Here is a 19786-nt window from a genome sequence, read left to right on the forward strand (position 1 = left end):
GTTTTGAAAGAAGCACTTCACTTATCCCCTAGATTCCCCAATGCCTCGGGCAATAAATCTCTACCATCTAAGATTTATCGGCACCTCAGGGAAGCTCTTAGCGTTGTTGTTCAAGTTGATCCCTGATGACAATGTTCAATTCATCACACACATTTATTCTGCATCAGCTGTAGAATTCCTCAGCATATCAGCTGTTTTCTTTAAAATGACAATAGATCTCTTCTGATGATATATTTGGAAACCCACCCACCACAATGCAAAACGGCTGTGAATGAAGAACCAAGTTGATAAAGTATGTTTCACTTTATGTGCAGATTGCATGAAAAACATGAGGAGTCACTGAAATAAAATTGTTTCCCCTGCAAGCTGGGAAACCAGGGAAAATCAGATGACGCCAAATTTAACAAACAATACAATTAGTAAGTGTACATGCCTCCATACTCCTTCCAAGTAGTTACTCTTGTCTGTGAGAACGAAGGACAAGAAGCTGATTACAGCCTTTTCAAAGCTTTCAAACCCTGTACAAGCTTTATACAACCAACAGATGAAGACAAAAAGCCTTTATGCTCTTGTTGTCATGAATGTAATGAAACATGTTGAGTGAAATAAGTCATTGATTGAGTCCTGTAGCAGCTAGTCACACCCTTTCATCATACTTGGAGTGGGACAGGAAGGCTCCTAGATTGCTTAACAGATTATGTCAGATGAAGCCTTCACACATAAGGTCAGGGTGGACAGGTTGGTGGCATAGTGGTGGAGTGGGGGTGGTTTAACTTGAAAGGTGGAGAGGGTCCAGCTGTGCAGCAGACCTGCAGGGGGGGATAGCCTGCAGGCTGCGTTACAGATAACAGCAGGGGGTTGATTCCAAAGAAGGGAGGTTGGTTTTAATGCCTGATGAGTTTGTCTTAGATCTTTTGACAACAAGGAGGCCTGTCTGCTGAGATCTTAAAACATTGGCTAATTAATACCATGTTACAAGATTGCCCATCATTCATTATAAAGAAAGTTAAAATGAGGAGCATATGCCGAAGGATTTCTTCAGACTTATGTGAGTTTGGGCACAAAGAGCCCATTACACCTTGTCTACACAGGCATCGTAGCCAAAAGCAGCACATCAGTCCTCTCCCAATGTGATACTTTCAGCTGTAGTAAATGGTGATGATAAATGAACTACGCTTATATATAGTTTTTTCTTCATAACAGACAAAGCTTTTTACAATTTCTTCCCAATGAACCCCACATACACTGACACATGTGAATAGGGGGAGCTGGGGTTCATATAATGAATAACAGACAACTTGTTCTACCTCCCCCATCCTCAGTGTTCTGTGTGGGTCACCCTACAGCCATGCTTCAGGTTGCAGCAACAGTAGTGAAACTCACCTTAATCAAATCTGTTTGAGACAACCTGCTCATGTTCTTCACTGCCTGAGCATGACCCGTGCACACATGAATGACGTGAAAAGACCTACAGTATTTGAGACTGCGTTTATCATTTATCATTATGTTAAGTTGACACATACAGCCTTATTTAATGCTATACAGAGCACCAAATCATTTTGCATTGCAGTGCTTTTATTCCAGTGTATTTGTTTGGCTGCAGAAAGTAGGAGGAGAGGAAGCAGCATGCTGTTTCAACTACTCCATTTAAAAAGCAAATGTGAATTTATTTCCTGTTAATATGAGAATTCCAATAGAAGTGATTGGTTGAATAGATTAATAGCCTAAACTTTCACTTAACTATTATTTCTCCTTGTCTGCCACCCAGAGAGGACACAGCAGAGGAGACAACATGTTGTGGAGAGGAGAGCACAACAGAGGAGATCACAACAAAGTAGAACAGACAGCGTGAGATTAGCAGAGCAAAGAACAGTAAGAAAATATGTTTTTGGAAGATCTATAATCAGTGTCATCAAGTCTGTCATTAATACAATCTAGGGCTAATAATCAGTACATCTCAACAATCTAATTATGAATAACTTTGATGCAATATTTTTTATGCAATGAGTAAAATCAATAAGATCAAAAACAACCAAGAATTAGTTAATATGTTAAAAGCCAAATCACAAACCTAAAAAACATTCACAACTCAAAATGAAAAAAAATATGGGCCTCCCTCCACCCAACATGGACCCCGACAGAAAGCCGCCCACCTCTGAGCCTGAGTTTTTTCTGCCACCGTTGCCTAATATAATATCTGATGCTTGCTCATGTGGGGATTCTTGAATCCTTCATTTTGAATTTCTGAACCGTTGTCTCTCTTAATTAAAGAGTTTGGTCTAGACCTGCTCATAAAAACTTCCATCATCACCTTAACCATTAACAATCAGATATTTTGACACCTTTAGTTTTGGCAGCAACAACATAGTTCAGAAAAATGTGGTTCTTCCAGTTGGGTCTATCCAAATGTCAAATATACAAGTTAGGTACTAGTTTGATCTTGTGCAACATGATTGCATGTACCACTGAGGTTTAATGATTGAAACTATTTCGGCTATTGATGTTTATGTTCATGGGAAAAATTACTTGGTTACTGTTACTTCATTTGATTGATGAAGGTGTCAGCAGTGCAGGTAATTGTAATTAATTTTTCATCTTTGTGGTTTTTCCACATCAGTTCTCAATCAAACATCAAACATAGTTGTCAAGACATTGTTTATTAAATCTCCCACAATGCAATCCTGGGCTGATTAAAGTGCCTTTGTCTGTTGATTGTAGATTTAATGCAAGAAATTCGATACTCCTCTGCCCCTGTATGTGTGTTGTGTGTGTGTGTGGGAGTTTGCACATGTGATATATTTGTATTCGCCAGCTCATACTGACTCACCTGAACACCTGACAAAAAGCCCCAGGTGGTAAAAATGAATGAGTGAATGTGTTTCCCTTGTTCAGCAGCTGCTTTGTTGTACCAGCCACTTAACTCTCTTGTGTCAGAGCTGCACAGTAACAAACGGTAAGAAAATAATGTCTTTAACTGCAGCAGGATGAAAGAAAAGATCTGACAGGGATCAGCAAAGTCTAAAGGCAAATGATTCTGAGGTGCTTCAAAGAGGGACTGCAGAGGTACTTGAGGTATGTACTGACAAAACAAGTAAGATAATGCAAAGGTTTCTAAACCCAGTAATCAATGACTATGTTAAAAACATGGATGTCTGGATTGGTTTAAAGATGCTATTTCTTTAGATATCTAAGTCACATGAATATGTTGTTACTGGACCTGCAGCTGGACCTGCTCCAAGAATATTCTTGTTTCTTCCTGTCCAGCAGGGGAACCTGTGGTTTTAATGTCACCTCTTCTGGATCTGTTATTTCTCAAAACTCTCTGTAACGGCCTGTAGAGTTCATACTCATCCTTCATTTCACTTCAAAACACAACCTATGGCTCATTGACCATAAACTTTAGAAGACATTTATGCTCCATTCAGTCCAACAGTTGTCACAGTCAATCTTCTGGTTAACCCTCAGTAGTTTTCCACTCACCTGCCAGTAATTCCCACCAATCAGCCAACTCCCATCACCTGTTGCCAATCCTGTTGCCGACCCAGCCTGTCTCTGACCAACCCGCCTTGTCTCTGTCTTGGTAATCACCTTGGCCTTCTGTCTCTGACCATGAGTTTTGTCTCTGCCCCTTCTGGATCCTGTTTGCTCTTGGCTCCCCGGCTTTCGGCTGCTTTGATTCCCTGGACTGGCTTCCCGATCCACCGCCTGGCTCTGACTCTCCCTCTGCCTGTTCCCTCCTGGTTTGTCTGTCTCGCCCAGTGCTCACCTGGTTCTGGACCTGCTGCGTCACTGAGCTGTGCTCCTGCTGCAGTCCTCACTGTACCGCCAGCTCCCACTGAAGTGAGTTCCTCACTCCGCTCCTGGCCTATCCGGCTTCACCGGCTGGAATCCTGGAGTGTCCTTAACCCAACATTTCCCACCACTGCATTGAGCCATGTTTAGCGTGTTAGCATGTTTAGACATGTGCAATTATTATGTAAACTGTCCACCTTACATTTGGGAGATCCCACAGTTTACAAAATGCCAAATTTCCCTTTAAATCAAGCCATTGCCACCCATCCCTCATCTCTCTTCCTTTCTTGGCTGTCCTTCCCTGCTTGTTACACAGTGTTGACTTTATATGATGGTGTTTTTGTTCCAGATTGAACTTGCATGCTTGGCACTGCTCTCAGCTGACCTTTAGACATAATATATCCATCCTGGCAGTGGCATTGATTGCCAGTGAAGTCTGAATTCTGCAGAAATTCCTCTGGCTTGAGCAAAGTAAGACGTTAAATCCAAGACGAATCTATGAAATCAAGATTTCATTTAGTTTAAATAGTTCACTAAAAGTAACATAATTCATTTAGTTCCCAAATTTTCTCCACAATCTCGTCTATTCCACTGCATGTGAAGTTTGTTTAAGTTGGTAAAAATAGCTGCATAACATCCTTAATGTGCTGCAACCGCCAATGCCAAAACATTCAATGGGCAAACAGAATAAAATAGATTAGAGCAGAAAAGGGCACATACTTATATTTGTGTCTTAAAGTCCTCCAGCCTCAGATCAGTGGCTTGTCACTGACCCAGTGGTACAGACACAGAATTCATAATTTGTCATGTACTGATAGGCTGTTCATTTTGTCATGCAGCAGAACACTGATAAATTTGACAGTGGGGTGCTACCACCATCTTATTTGACCCCTTGTTACTTACCTTGGAATGGATTTTCTCCAGTCAACGCTTTCATAGTTTCAATACTTCGGAGGATCATCATGTGCTTTTTGATCAACATTAGCCAAGCTTTTTATCCTAGAAGCAACGATTCTCCTCTTGCTACTCTGACACGAATGCCAATTTTCCCGAAGTTCCCCTCTGATTGGAGAATCCTGAACTGTAGGAATGGCAAGAAGTCTGCAAATAACAGGATGATGTTTATCTGTGATGATGATGTGTGATGTTGATTTTATTATTTATTCTTATATAGCATAGAATAACTGTATACATGGCTAAGCAATCGTTTAACCTAGTTAATGTATTGGTTTTGATTTGCTTTAATGTTCATTGAGTTTGAGTGTCGTTACGTGTTGTAGTTAACTGTGTGGCCATAAGGCTACCTTGACATTAGTTTGCTCACACACACACTGGTCTTGCATGCAAGTGTGTAATGCAGAGTACTGAACACAACATTATTGAATCGCAAGCTTTCCCTCACCCTGACCATAGTTGCCAATTTTAAAAGCATTGGCACTTGATATAAAAAATGTCCAGAATTTCTGCGGAATCATCCAGTATGGATATTCTTGTCTGCAGATAGGTTTGGGTAAAAAACAAAATTTCAAGGTTAAGAGAAGAAGAGAGGAAATTCTTCTATGCTGGAATCTAACCAGAAATGTGTGGGTTATTTTTCTTTAAGGTTGAGGTTACGTTTGGTGGAGATGGTTGTGGTCAGGGTTGGTCTCCAAGGATAAATTCAGGTCAACACAATTTCCTCCTAAGAAATTGTTGACAACATGTGCCCCATCTCAGTTGGCCCCAAACCCTTAGAGATTACTTATAGGCTGATAGATTGATGTTTCTCCTGGTTTTGTCCAATGTAATTACAGCTGACTTCAATTAAAACGCATTTGCCAAAGATTATATTTTGGAAATTCTTGTCCCCAAAACACAGTTCTCGTTGAACTTCTATTATTATAACTTTGTTTATGAGAAATCCATCATTTAGGCATGGTGGAAGGGTCTAAATACCACAATACCCATGAGCCTTGGCCAGTGTTGCTGTGAGGGAGAGGCCAGTCAGAGATGTGTAGCAGAGTGATCACACATTGAAAGTGCTTCATCAATGAATTTTGACCAAAACAGAAATCGGTTGCTGACTTTCCTTTCTCCTCTGCAAGGTTGAGTGTCTATTTATTTCAATTTCATTGTTCTATTCTCTTACAGAATACTCTTAAGTATAAGTCATCTTATTTATCTATTTATTTATTTATTTATTGATCTAATTACGCTTGTCTTTTTTGCATATTTAGTATTGAGGTAATTTGGAAGTAAAGGAAAGTAATCAGGTTTCATTAGGTTACTGACTACATGTTAACGGTTAACTAGTTATTGAATTATACCGTAGCTGTTAATCTTTTATATAGATGATTTTCAACTTTCAACTGAGAGGGTGTCATGTCCATCCATACCACAGAATTGCTCCAACTGTGAGTCATGGGAGTTTCTATGGGAGAAATGAATGGGACTTTTACATCTGAATGCCTGAGTGACCAGTTAAGTTTTAACCACATGATATTTTAAGCTTAGAGTAAAATGTAGTCAGCAAACTTAATTTTGTTCTAGTGGACATGGGTTGGTTACTTAGCAAAAGGCGAGTGTTGTGCCTTCACGGGTCCAGGACATATTGTATATTACATTCATGACTTCGCATCTCGAAGTCAATCTGCCAGATGATGTGCTTATCTACGGTATTCATTACACACTTTTTGTGCCACATCTGAGAAAGAACAGGTGTCTTTCATGTCATAATACTAAAAGAGGGAGATAACTTTTGTTTGCATTTTTTTGTCAGTTAGCTTTCAGTATTATCATGTTTCCCCTTTGAAATCAGTCAAAAGGGAAACTGAATAGGGAAGCGGCGTGTTATTCAAGTCTACATAATATAGCAACACCCATCCAACTCCTTTTGTTGATGCATCTGCAAATAAAGTGGCTCAGGGGAGACATTTGGTTTTGGCAGAGCTATTAATTAATCTTAAAAGCTTGGAAAGTGAACAGCTGTTCTTTCATTTGGGGTTATTTAATGTTATTCAAGACTTTTTAATGATACAGAATAGGCCACGACTACAACTAAATGTGCCCAAAGATGTTTGTGTGCATGTAAGTGTGAGTACATGAATATACTGTATGTCTCTGTGATTCCATACACAAGAATAAAGCCAGTATAAAGCATATTGCACAACATTATGGAAGCTCCTGTGTGGTTCATGTGTCTGACTCTGATTAAAATAACAGCTCACCAGATGGTCTGATCAAACCTACGGCAGCCCTTGTGTGGGGGCGAGGCGCTGACCAATGTTCCCTTCAGAGCGGAAGCACGGCTGCATAGAAACGGGATCCTCTCCAGAAATAAAAGGCTGAAGTTAAGTGATTCATCCTCAAGAAGAGCTGAACAGGCCTGAAAGCAGCATTCAGGAGCCACTGAGTCACACTGCGGAGGGGTGACCTTAGATCAGATGACGGGGGCTGGATTCGTCGCGCACTCTCGCTCTGCACCGAGGTGACACTGAACAAGAGCTCTCAAGGCCCCCTTGTCTGTCCAATTCATCCACGCACCTCCCCCCTCCTCCCCTCGCACACCTCCTCCCACACAGGTGATCCATCTCCTTCTATCACTGTCTGTCCATCTCTGCAGTATTTTGTTCAGTCTCCCACTCTCTCTGCCAAACCATTTCATTCACTCTGACTATGGATGTTGTTTTTCTATCTATATTACAAGAAGAGAAATGGAGGCAAAATCACATATAATATGAATGAACTGATGTTCAGCGTTCTCCAACGATGCAATGCATCAGACAAAATATTAACAACTCATTTTGTCAGTTTTCAAATACAGACCACTTTTGTGTGTGTGTGTGTGTGTGTGTGTGTGTGTGTGTGTATAAAATATATATAAAAATAAAAAGAATTGCCTTGATTTAGGCATTGAAGTTCATTCTTGACCTTGGGATCAATCTGTTGACTTCCAGACAGAGGTCAAGGTTGAAAGATCATGATATGATTGTATTGTTGTGAGTCAGTGTTCAGACTTTATAGCAATTCTCTTGTCGTGCTACTGTGCTACTGTTGTGCTACTGAACTATTAGCATCCATCCATCCATCCATCCATCCATCCATTGTCTATACCGCTTATCCTTAAGGGTCGCGGGGGAGCTGGAGCCAATCCCAGCTATATATTAGCATGCGACAGATGCTCTTTATATCACAAAAATAATACAAGAAAACACGACTTACCTCAGCAAGGCAAGTTTGTTGTGTTCTGCATGAGACTAAACCGACTAAAGACATCAATACTTTGACATAGAATATTAATTTTAAAAATTATTCTATTGATTTAAATATGATTTATTGCTTCCGCTATCAGAACTGTGACCATAGAAATGGTTTGTTACACATGGCGACAGCCTACTGTACAGAAATAACAGAATGCCATAAGTGACCAATCAGAATTAAATATTCAGCAAAGCCTTGTAATAAATTGTGTTATTTCACATTTTTACCCCTTGTGAATATCTACAGTCTGTATGTCTGTATGAAATAAAGTGAAGCGACTAGTCTGGTCAGGAAATATTCTGCTGCCTGGTTTATTTATGGCAAAAATGGGATTCAATCTCAGGATCCAAAAGGCCAGTGTAAGCAGTCCAAAAGCTGAAAGCACAGAGGTATTGTTGTCCTGTCTGGAGAATGAATTGAACTGAAGAAAGGTGAGGAATTCAGACAGCACCAGCAGTAACTTCATTTACTTGTCTTTTGTTGATATTCTGTACACGAGGTGGAAATCATGAAACTAGTTACACTTTTTTTAGTCTGCAACCTGCAGTCTATCAGCCAAAAATAGTCTCTGGTGGATGGGTTACGCAAGTGCTTTGTTTATGTAAACAAACAGGAATAAAACATTAACCCTGTATGACCAATGGCTGGGTGTGCAAGTAAGCATATCTCTTCCCAGTGTTCCTCTTACTATCTCCCCTCCTCTCCTCCCTCCAAACCTTCTATCTCTACCTGTCTCCTCCGCCTCCTCCCCAGCTCCAGTACTTCTGAGGGGGGCCTTCTCGATTTCCCTCCTGCCCAGAAAAATCAATATTGGGAGGCGGCCTGAAAGACCTTTCACAGGAGTATTACAGCACAGACTGGCGCTCTGATAAGCCTCCTGTTACGTCCTCTCGGGACGGGGCTGGCCAGACCCGCGCTCCCCACCTGGGGGGGAAGGCATTCTCCTCTGGCCGCAGGGAAGAGCGCCATAAAGGGCAAGACGTGGATCACAAGTCTATTGGTGTGGGCTATTAGTAACCTTAGAGCCTCTGACCTGTGACTAGGGTCCTGTGCTAATTCCCACACACACACTCACAGACAGAGTGGGAGGGGACACGCACAAAAAAAGACAGTTTATGACGATAAAGAGCTTTGTTATGCATTCAAGAGAGTGGATAATACGTTTTTATTTTTTTCTTTCTGTGTTGTTGTTAATGTATGCGTCAACACAGGAAAGCAAGAAGCAGAGCATTCACAACCGTAGCTTCATCACACCCTGTCACTGCTTTTGCACGTAATGACTCTGTTGCTGATGTCGTCCCACACACACACACACACACACACACACACACACACGCACACGCACACACGCACACTGACTCGTGACTCGTACACATACACACCTGGACGCACCCAAAAGAAATTCACACCCACATATCATTCTGGCTAGCATGATTCATGAGGACGTAAATGTGAGAAAACTGTGCACAAACAGAGCTGTGCAATATTTCTAAAAGCATGACACAAGCAGTTGAGGGGATCACGGAGTTACAAAGTGTTACAATTACATGACAGCAGTAAAGACCAACCATTTGATCAAGCATTTGTTTTTTTTAAATGAAAGCATCTTTAATATTAAATAACCATTTTTTAAAGACTAATAATTCTGCAAAATAGGCTGTCGGTGGAGGAATTTGAGCAACAGGTGATCAACATATCAAATAAAACATTCAAAGTAGAATTTTGGCTCTATGCTGTCCTTACCCACAAAGAGTACTACAATTAAGTGATATCATCTGTCTGGTAGATAACTTGTTCCTTTTCCAATAAGGAAGCGGGTTGCTGAAAGTGGGCAAGTTAAAGCATTAGACTTGAGAATGGTAAATTCAGTTTAATGACATGCCTAAGCCTGCCAGGCTTGGTTAAATGTTTTTGAGCACATGAAGCTAGTGAGTTAAGATTGTTTTTGTTTCTATGTTCAAGAATAAAGTGGATCCCTCAGTGGTAGATGTGATGTGATTTGATTGACAGCAAACAAACAACTGTTGTCTCATGCTGGTTAAAATGTTTCTTAATCCTGATCGATGCATTGAAGCTTAGAAGTAAATGACATCACCTTTTCCCCCACTCACTTCAGACAAGAGAGAAAATCTTGAAGAAAAAAAACAGCACAAAAACAGTAATCTCTCTATGTGGAATAACAAAAAACGCTCCAACTATGGCAGAAATGTGTTTGTCCATGTTGGACCTATTAGCCATATTCAGGGTTTTTGTTGTATCTCTGAAAACATCAAACCAAGATACAGATGATTTTGGTGCCAATAAGGAAGATGTCACCCAAATTAAATGTAATTCTTCAATACAAACACTGACCTAAATCCTTTTTTTCATTTCTATATTTCTATATTATACATGTATATTACAGGAACACATAAATATTTGAGCCATTGTCCGCGCAGTGTGACGTTGTCTCATTTTGTTTACTATCTGTTGGCTTGTAATGCTGGCAGTGAAGGCGTTCAAGCTGTTGCATGCATTGTTATTTTTGGATATTACTCGCTGTTATGTAGTTTCCAAAGTGACTCCACTTGAACTGCTGTTTGTCAGATAGTCATTTGCTCTCAATTATCTTTTAGAACTGTTATCTAAACCAGAACTGGTGGAGAAACATTGAGGCATATTTATCTTAGCCTGAGACAAAGCACAACTGAAAACAAATTTTTCAAAAATAAAAAACAAACCACTTTTTGAACACATATCCAAATTGCGTTCATGGGTACATAAGGGACTGATCCATCAAGTGGCCTCGCACAAAGAGCCAACACATCAAGTTCTAAGTTCAACTGGCTTACAGTCACAAAAACAAAAATAGGTCTGGTTGCTAAATGCTCTTCCTTCATCAGTTCACCAGTTTGTGCAGCTGGAAGCTGTCTGAGTGCAGTATTGGGGAAAAAGGAAGCTCCTGGCTGTGAGGTAGAAACTAGAGAGATTATGGAAGTCAGTGTTGAAAGAGAGTCCTGAGGGCCATGTTTTTGAAAGTACTTTCGGGGAGCCTGTCTGGGGACTTAGGGCATCACTTCCTGCATAGAAGTGATGTCCTCAGTTAACAATGAGCTATGGATACGATATGGCCTATACAATCCTCAGACCCCTGAAGTCCTATCTGCTATGCTAGCAGCCTGTAAAAACAAACACAATCTCCACAAACTCAGAGATTTACAATGTCTTTAATATTTTCATTTTTATCAAAGGAAAGTTCCTACTGAGCCTGCATGTTTATTTTCACTCTGCCTGGATAGTATTCAAGTTCTCTCACACACCTGTTGACCTGGGCACTGACGCCTGACTTGCATGCTTGTTATCAACTCAGGCTGAAGTTGTTATCATTTTTCAGCCATACTTCCTTGCTCTGTTTTGTTGCAATCCTGATCTCAATCAGCATTCAACTTGGTCTTGGGGAAAAACCTAAGGAGCCTGTTTAATGGCTTGAAGTCACTGAGCTGTGAGCGCTGCCAGGAGATAATTACTTAAAGGACAATCAAATCACTCACAGTCACAGGAATGCCCTTTGAACCAATCACTTGTTCTGTGAAGTTCCTGATGGAGGAGACCTGTATAACCCTGGGAAACAGCTGAGCCACATGCTGACCATATTCACGCTACTGGCTGAGGTCACTTGACTTGTTTATGTCATATCTCACGCAGCACTGGACGTCGTGCTTCAGTATGCCTATTCCCAGTGACACAACTGCACAGTCACCGTACTATGTCTTCGAACAATAGACTTTTCATGGCCTTCCTGTTGTTCCCTGATAGCAAAGACGAAATCATAACATAAGTCAGCGTGATGTATGTCCTTGGTATCTACAAATAACTGACAAAGCAGATTAATGGAAATCCCAAATTACTGGCCAAGTAATACAAACATATTAGTGCTCATGCATGAGTATTTAGCTGATAGAGTGACGTGTTCCTGTGCAATATCACTACAAAATGTATTAAACCAACAATATGTGAAAGAGGCTTTCAGTCAGCAGATGTGGTGGTGGGTGTTGCTGCCTTGCTACTGTCAGTAATGCGGAGCTGTTGACAATCAAGATGAAAGTGAGACTTGTTAGTTTGGAGTTCTTCTTTAGTTCCTCTGTGAGGAGTTTGGTTTTTTACATTGTAAAGAATGAACATGATGATCGATGGTCTGTCATGTGCATGAGAGAGTTCTGTGTAAACTGACTGAAGTGAGTAAGGGCGTTGATGTCCTCGAGCTTTTCAAAGAACCAGCTTAACAGCATTTCACTTTTGAGTGGTGCCACCAAAGTAGCCACATAAATCCAGACCACAGCTGACATGCTCAAGTGAAATTTTCTCACAGATTTATTTGGTGGATAGTTTAAGGAGTTTCAGGAAATTTGTTCAGAGCATATGATGTTTTGCCAGTTTGAAAATTGGTACCAAATACCGGTTATAGCTCGGCACACATTCACATGTTGTGAACTTGTTATGCACTAGCTTTGTGAGAAAATAAAAATCCATTTATTAAAACTAGGAAAGCGTTTATGTTGAATGCACTACAGGTTGCATAAAAGAAATAACTCAATGGTTGGTAGCTCAAGGTTGAGCTAAAGCCTGTGGTGGCGTTTTTGCTTTATTAAAACATGCTGGTTGCTGGTTTTACTCCTCTGGGAGAGCTGAAACCTTCAAAGCAAAACTAGCTAGATTTACCAGTTTTTGAGAGAGGACATTACTTCTAACCTAAAAATCATTATTCTCAACAGCTTTTTCCCAAGTTATACTTGGAACTGAGTGTAACTTAGCAAATAAGTTAATTCACTAAATTACAAATTATCTTGAATTCAGCCAAAACCTCTGAACCCTCCATAGATGATTTTAGAAAAAAAATACTGTTCAGAAGCCTTAAATCTCCGTAATAATGAAATTTAGCTATTATCCCCAAATCACATGTTGCCAAAGGGAGTGATTCAACTCTGATTTCTAGCTGATAGGCCAACTTTGAAAAAAAGAAAAAAAACAACAACCAACAAACCAATAAATAACAGTTGGATACGTGTACTTTATTCATATCTCATATATGTTTCTTTACATTTATACAAAAATACAGAATACAGTAGAGTTTTCACCCAGAATACCAACCAGGCAATAATTACATTTACTTTTTGGCACCCAGACTTATTTCCTGCCTAGAGCCATTTAATTCACCCACTGAAGTGGGATGGATTGGATCACTCTAGCCCGAAAGCACTGTTCAGGATGCAGCTCTGCTCACTCTCTGACCACACAACAACCCACATAAGAACAGTATTTAAGGGCAGTCATTCTCTTGACTAATGCATTAAAATGCTCGATTTCTGGCTTCAATGCATCAGACATACAGACTGTGACTCTGGCATAGACAGGAAAATGGGAGACCATGTTTTTTTTTTTGTTTTTTTTTGTTTTTTTGTTCACAGCTTAGACCTGTTGCAGCTCATGATATTCATAGACTATGTATAAAAAGCAACTTTTGACATAGTATACCTTGTTTGTTAGTTTGTTTGTGGCTAGACTAGCCTGTGTCTCTGACAGAATACTGGGCACTGCACATATTAGTCTTCATGTAAAGAAGCGAAACCTAAAGATGATCAAAGAGAAAGTCTCAGGTCTAAACTGCCACAGATAATATGCTCCATTATTGTTCAAAAATGCATTTTTGACTATAAATGATAGAATGATTAAAATAACAATACTTTACCACATCAGTAATTTCAGATATTCCTGCTAAAAGTACTGTTGCTGTGGACTATATGAACACCTGTGTGGTATACAGACTCAAATCTAAACTGCCATAGAGAATATGGCACACACAATACAATTGCCATTTATAAAGTGTTCTTCAAAAATGCATTTTTGAATGAATAAAATCATCTTGCAGTTCAACACAACAAGCAATACTTTACCACACCACACAATTCCAGCTATTGATGCTGGAAGGTAGTTGCTCTGGTCTATATGAACACCAATGTGGTATACTTTTTTTTTTTTCAAACACAGATTCAATTTTGCACAATATACTCTCTTCTCCTATAAGAAAAATTCCCAACATATAGTCCCAAATACACATTAAACAAGCAGAGTTACCAATTGAAGTGTTTTCTAAAGGTTATAAAGGCTAAAATGTAACGTGTGGACAGAAATGTCACAACCACTGCAGTTAATTCTGCCGACAGAGTTTAAACATAACTGAGCCACTGCTTTTCCAGAAGACTGTCTGAATCATAACTGGGCACAGGTCAAGCCAACTAAACCATTATGGTTTTGAGTTTATTAAAAAAAGAGAGCGAGATAAGGAATCATATCTATTGGGTTATTGTGGTGAGACTATTCTAATCTGCCCTGTAATGATCTCTCCACTTCCACTTCCACCACACAGAAATATAGACAGGCTTTTGACATTTACATATGGAGTCAATCACACTAATCAAACAAGGCACAAAACCAAGAATGGACATGATACAATGTAAGACCACAAACATGATAGAAATACTAAAACTAGATACAGAAACAGATGTTTCAGATGATGCCTGCCACTTTGTCATTGTCAGCTATTCGCAGCAGGGCGGCCTGATGGGAAAGGTCACAGCCAGCGTGCCCTGTTCACACTCTACGTCTTTACTGATTGTCATAAATCTTGATAATAATCTTAATGCCTACAATCCATTATTGATCTACTATACTTTATGTATGGGCAAGGCTTTGTGGGAGTCAATCCCTGTTAAATGTTTTTAAACCTGTTTCTCCTCACAGCTTGGATGAAATCACAATGACGGGGAGCACCTTCAGCTCCTTACTTACCAGATCTGTGAGTGAATAATGGAAAGGAGGCAGGGAGGGGGATGGTAATTTAATATATAGGAATGAGCCTGAGGGCTTCTGCAATTGCTATAGCTAGATACAAGTGGACTGTACAACCTCACAATAACTGTTTGGATTTGACCGCCAGTCAATGATTTTCTGATTTTCTAAAACTCACCATGCAAAAGAAAAGAAAAAAATTGTGAAAGTTACACCATTGTGTGACAGTTCAGTACATGAAGGAGATGACAATGCACTTCCTTTGACAGTGTATTATGGCGCAACTTTAAGGCAAAATTGATATTTAGGTCTGCATGGCATTCCCATGTGGCGAACTTTGGGGATTATGAAAGTAACTAAGGTGCATTCTCTAAATTTCATAGACAGTGGTATCTTCCTTCAGTATTTCATTAGCATTTGAATCTTGATAAATACACTAAGTAGCTTTCTTGTATTGTTTATATTGGGTTTTACTATGCAAGCACAACACTGATACTGGACAAAGGCAAAGTCAGTAAGAACAGATTAAACCATGTGAGTGAACAGTCTAGGCTAATGGGTTTGATTTATGAGCATATTTGGTCATTGAATGCACAATCAATATTTGATAGCTTGATTTAAAATTGTATATCATATAGCATATATTCAATATTATCATCTTCCTTTTTACAAATTTCAGTGGCTTAGTTTCTTTTCCTTTCATAGAGGAATGGCCGTCAGAAATCTCTCCTGTAACAGTACTTGCCTTGCAATTATAAAGGTGAGAGAAGTAAAAAAGAAAGGCATTGTTGAGCTTTGCAATGGGACTGTCTACGTTTCTGCCTTCTACCTACAATCTGAATTCACCTTTTTAAAAAAAAAAAAAAAATCCTGGATCCACAGAAGTCATCCCTGATATGCATTAGCAGAATGTCATTGCAGATTTCAATGGTCTAAATGTGAGTTAGTCAAAGCAGCATATTTTGTGTATATGTGTTTTTTTCTCTCCACTCACACAGTCTAAATCACCCGAGACATACATACAACATCATATGAGAAAATGTAACTTGTTCAGGAATGTGTTTTTTTGGGTTTACCATGTGTTGTTAGTACAGATTGTTCTTTAAATGTGACCCATTAGTAGATTTGCTCTTAAATGATCGCTTGAAACATTTCAGTTGTATCAACAGCAGCAGCTAAGTGCTGCCACCAATAAATAAATACATCATACATCCCCATGGGTGCGTGCCATAACCAGACAATGTGACTATACCTTGGAACTACAATGCTTAACATTATATTCTTTGGGAAACCCCGGACTAAGAGGAAACTGTAGAGCTGCTGAGGATGTGGTTAATGTGAGGGTCACTGGAGGTAGTAATTCATGTTTAAGTTCATACAGGAGATAACCAGTGTCAGTCACTCTCTGCTTTGCTGTTAATAGATGAACTGGTGGGCCCAAAAACACAAGCAGACTGTAATAACGTGCTGAGGGGGAAGCAAAGTTTTGTCCCCTAAGCGTTCAAGATGCAGCAGGTTGTGATGGACGATTCGGGGGAGCCAGAGAATCCAGTGAGGATGTGTATGGGGGTTTCTCCTTGCCAAAATCTCAGTCGTTTTCAAAATCACGGGGTTAATGCAGTCTTACAAGAAAGGCAAGCTTATCCGGATGGTAGCAGGCATGGTTTAACGAGAAAAATCATGGCAATTGTGAATGTGCCATCATGAATCCGGAGAGCAGTCAAAAACAGGCCTTTTACCTCTGAGATCTCATTGTGGAATTCAGCTTCATATCTGTTTATCATCACCTCTGGACACCATCAGGAGAAAAGAGTAGAGCCCTGTGAGAGAGAAGCTATTTAGAGCTTATTTCCAAAGCTGTGAAAATTGCTGATTTTTGTCACTGTGATTAAATGTGAAAAATCTCACCAATTACACTGAAGAACATCGCAGGTTTGAAGCATTACACTGTTTCAATGTTCAACTTGTTTCTGTAATCGTAAAGAAAGACAAATATTAGACACACATATTGTAATACTTGTGATCTTTCTTTACTTTACTTTCTCTGCTGATTTTATTTTCCTCCTCAGTTTTGATTAATGCTACCAGAATATTAGCTTTTAGCTCCTTGAAAGTGGCTAACTTGTCCATATCACAAAATAATTGTGAGAAAATGCTCAAATGTGTGAATGAATAACACAGAGTTGTTTTTAATCTAAACTTTGTAGCTCTACATGACCACTAAATAAAACTTAAGCCTCTCCAAGCCATTTGGTATTATGCAACTTTGCATTGTGACCAGGCAGAGACTTACATAAAGGGGAATAGTCTGTTGCACATAAAAGAGAAAATACTCACTTTTCTGATATTTCAGCATCTAGTGGAGGTGCAGTCCCTTCTGTTCCTGTGAAGAGTCCACCTTCTCCAGGATTCTGTTGAATATCGTCTTCGTTTCTTCGTGATCGAACCTATTTCGGTAGAGAAAATCATTTTTAATGCCAAAGTTCCAGTTTCAGCTGAAAGCATTACAGCTCAGATTAACACAGTCTGCACAGCATCTGCAGAAAGTTGAAAGGCCAGCGCCGGCGGTCATAAATTCCGTGGAACAAAGCGGCATCTCCTGATAATAAAACATACCACAACCAGTCATTTCTTCACAGTGCTTCAGGATGTTAAACAGCTTAGGGTCAAAGGTCAGCTCACCTTCCACACGAACAGGAATACGAGGGCTAGAAGTGGAATGAACAGTAAGGAGAGAAGGCTTCGCTCCACCACCTCAGTCAGAGAGCTCCGTTCATGATCTGTTCCAAACAAAAACAAAAGAGAACATCACTTTATTTATTTAGTAATAAATCATGATTCCAGAGACTTTTAAATATTTGTTTCAGATGTTACTCCTGGACGATAATGAACTTTTGCTTTTTTGTAAACACTTAGTCTCCTTAACATCTCGACGTAACATCCTGCTTTTCATGATGCACAATTAACTGATGACGAAACAATGAAATAATAAGCCATCATAAAACTGTTGACTATAAACATTAGAGCAAACTACTGACTTTTAATAGGAGGCATTCCAGATGAGCCTTAAAGGTGTATAAGAATGCCTTTAAAACACGTCTATGTAAATTATATTCTTTAATGTTTTTTATTTTTTTTAAGTTAATTCACCCAATTTAAAAGTTTTAACTCCTCCCTCTAATTTTCCACATCGCACTAATGTGTTATCTCATATTGGACCATAGGTGCTTCCAAAATAGATGTGATGTCAAAAAAAAGCATGTGTAAACATCTGAAACTCAAATTTAACCTGAGGACATAAAACTTCCCCCCTTCTGAAGATGAATGAGAAAACAGCCTTCTGGTGTCAAACTCTAGTAAAAGTCAAACATCCACAAGAAAGTAACAATAACAATTTTTTACTAGAGGGGGACTTTAAAGTTGTATTTAGTTACCATGTTCTTCATGTTCTGACAAATACATGACACCCGACAGCCAAAGAAAACTACAATGAATGATATCCTCTATTAGTTATTTTCCATACCAGGTGCTCAGCTAACCCACTGTATGGGCCAAGATGAAAACTCACTTTAATCTTACTGCAGTTTACAGCATGGTGGGAAAAGTTAATCACATTTCATTAAGCACTTACACAATATAATTGTGTACTGTTCTACACAAACATTAATTATATTCTTTGTGTTAAAACCACATGACTGGGACATCTAATAACTTAACCAGAAACAAACTAGCATTTGAAAATGTAGCAATCAACAAGGCTGACAAAGAAAACACTTTTAGCAGCAGACAAGACGGGACACGAGGCAAGACGTTGTGAGGAATTTGCCCTGCAGATCTTCATTAATCAAGTGACAATAGCTCTGGGGAAATGGGCTGACTTGTGCTAGAATGTAGCAAAATACTGTCGCTGGCAAAATCTGCCACTTTGACACACCGGCTGTGATGGTTTTGCATCCTGATCACACATCTGACACGTGTTAAAATCAGAAATTCTGAGATTTGTAATCTTACGTGATTTGCAGTCTGTTGCACACTCTACGTCTTTCCTGCTGGATGTGGGTGATTCTGGGGGGAAAATCACAAAAAAAAAAAGAGGAATAGGTTGGTGAGTTTGGGGTTACCAGAGGAGATGAGCAAAAAGAAGAGAGAAGAGGGATGAAAATGGGTGTTAGTGCTGTATGATGAAAACATTTCATTGTCAGGTGCTAAGAAGTCAACTCAACGCTGCCTTTTTTACCCCCCGTCCCACACGCATAAAAGATCTGATCCGACCACTCTGGCAAAGAAAAGCCAAGCGCTTGGGAAGATTGGAAGATTGCTCTGTAATCAACACGTATACAATCAGGTTTCGGCCCTTTTCTTCCTTTTCACATGCGCTGCCTGGGGACATCTTCCCTCAGTCCTGTGACTCAGCCATGTCTCAATGGGCCATCTAAGCACTGAGACCGTTTTGAGTTTTTATCTTGCAAAGTTCTTGTGAAGAAATAATGGTTCCTGGATTAAAAGCTTCTCGAAAAGGCCACTAGAGATCTGTCCTAAATAAAGCCTCTTCACAATAGTCCAAAGAGAGTGGCGGGTTTTTTACAAGCAGTGAACTTGTGACTGGAATGCTGAATTTGCAGACCAGCTCAGAAAATGTGTGCAGAAAGTTTGACCTATATTGTTAAGTGCTTCTAATGGTTTGTACAATAAAACAGCGAAAACGCTTAAATAGTTTCTTCACCTACATCATAAAAACACCCTTTTCCATGTAGATAGTTTGGATTTATTTGCTGAGGTCTGGAGATATTTACATCAGAGATTTCACATCTGCCGCCCTGATAAGATGTTAGTGAAATTTGATCATGGTACTCAAACCATTGAAAATGACTTTTGGATAACTCATCTGTCATGAGTTCCACACAATTTTCTTGTTACTCTGGAAAAACCA

The 19786-nt window shown here is 39.5% G+C and overlaps 1 protein-coding gene across 1 annotated transcript in view; it reads right to left on the minus strand.

Moving 5' to 3' along the window:
- Positions 1-13058: 13058 nt before the first annotated feature.
- kitlga (kit ligand a) overlaps positions 13059-19786 on the minus strand; it is a 29741-nt gene continuing 23013 nt past the window's right edge. The window contains exons 6-10 of the mRNA XM_070830877.1: positions 18868-18921; positions 17539-17636; positions 17194-17303; positions 16765-16826; positions 13059-16676 (exon numbers count right to left, since the gene is read on the minus strand). Of these exons, the coding sequence (XP_070686978.1) occupies positions 16799-16826; positions 17194-17303; positions 17539-17636; positions 18868-18921 (290 nt within the window). The 3' untranslated portion in view covers positions 13059-16676; positions 16765-16798. The remainder of the gene's footprint in view (positions 16677-16764; positions 16827-17193; positions 17304-17538; positions 17637-18867; positions 18922-19786) is intronic.

Source organism: Pempheris klunzingeri, chromosome 5 (assembly GCF_042242105.1).
Source record: "Pempheris klunzingeri isolate RE-2024b chromosome 5, fPemKlu1.hap1, whole genome shotgun sequence".
NCBI lineage: Eukaryota > Metazoa > Chordata > Actinopteri > Acropomatiformes > Pempheridae > Pempheris > Pempheris klunzingeri.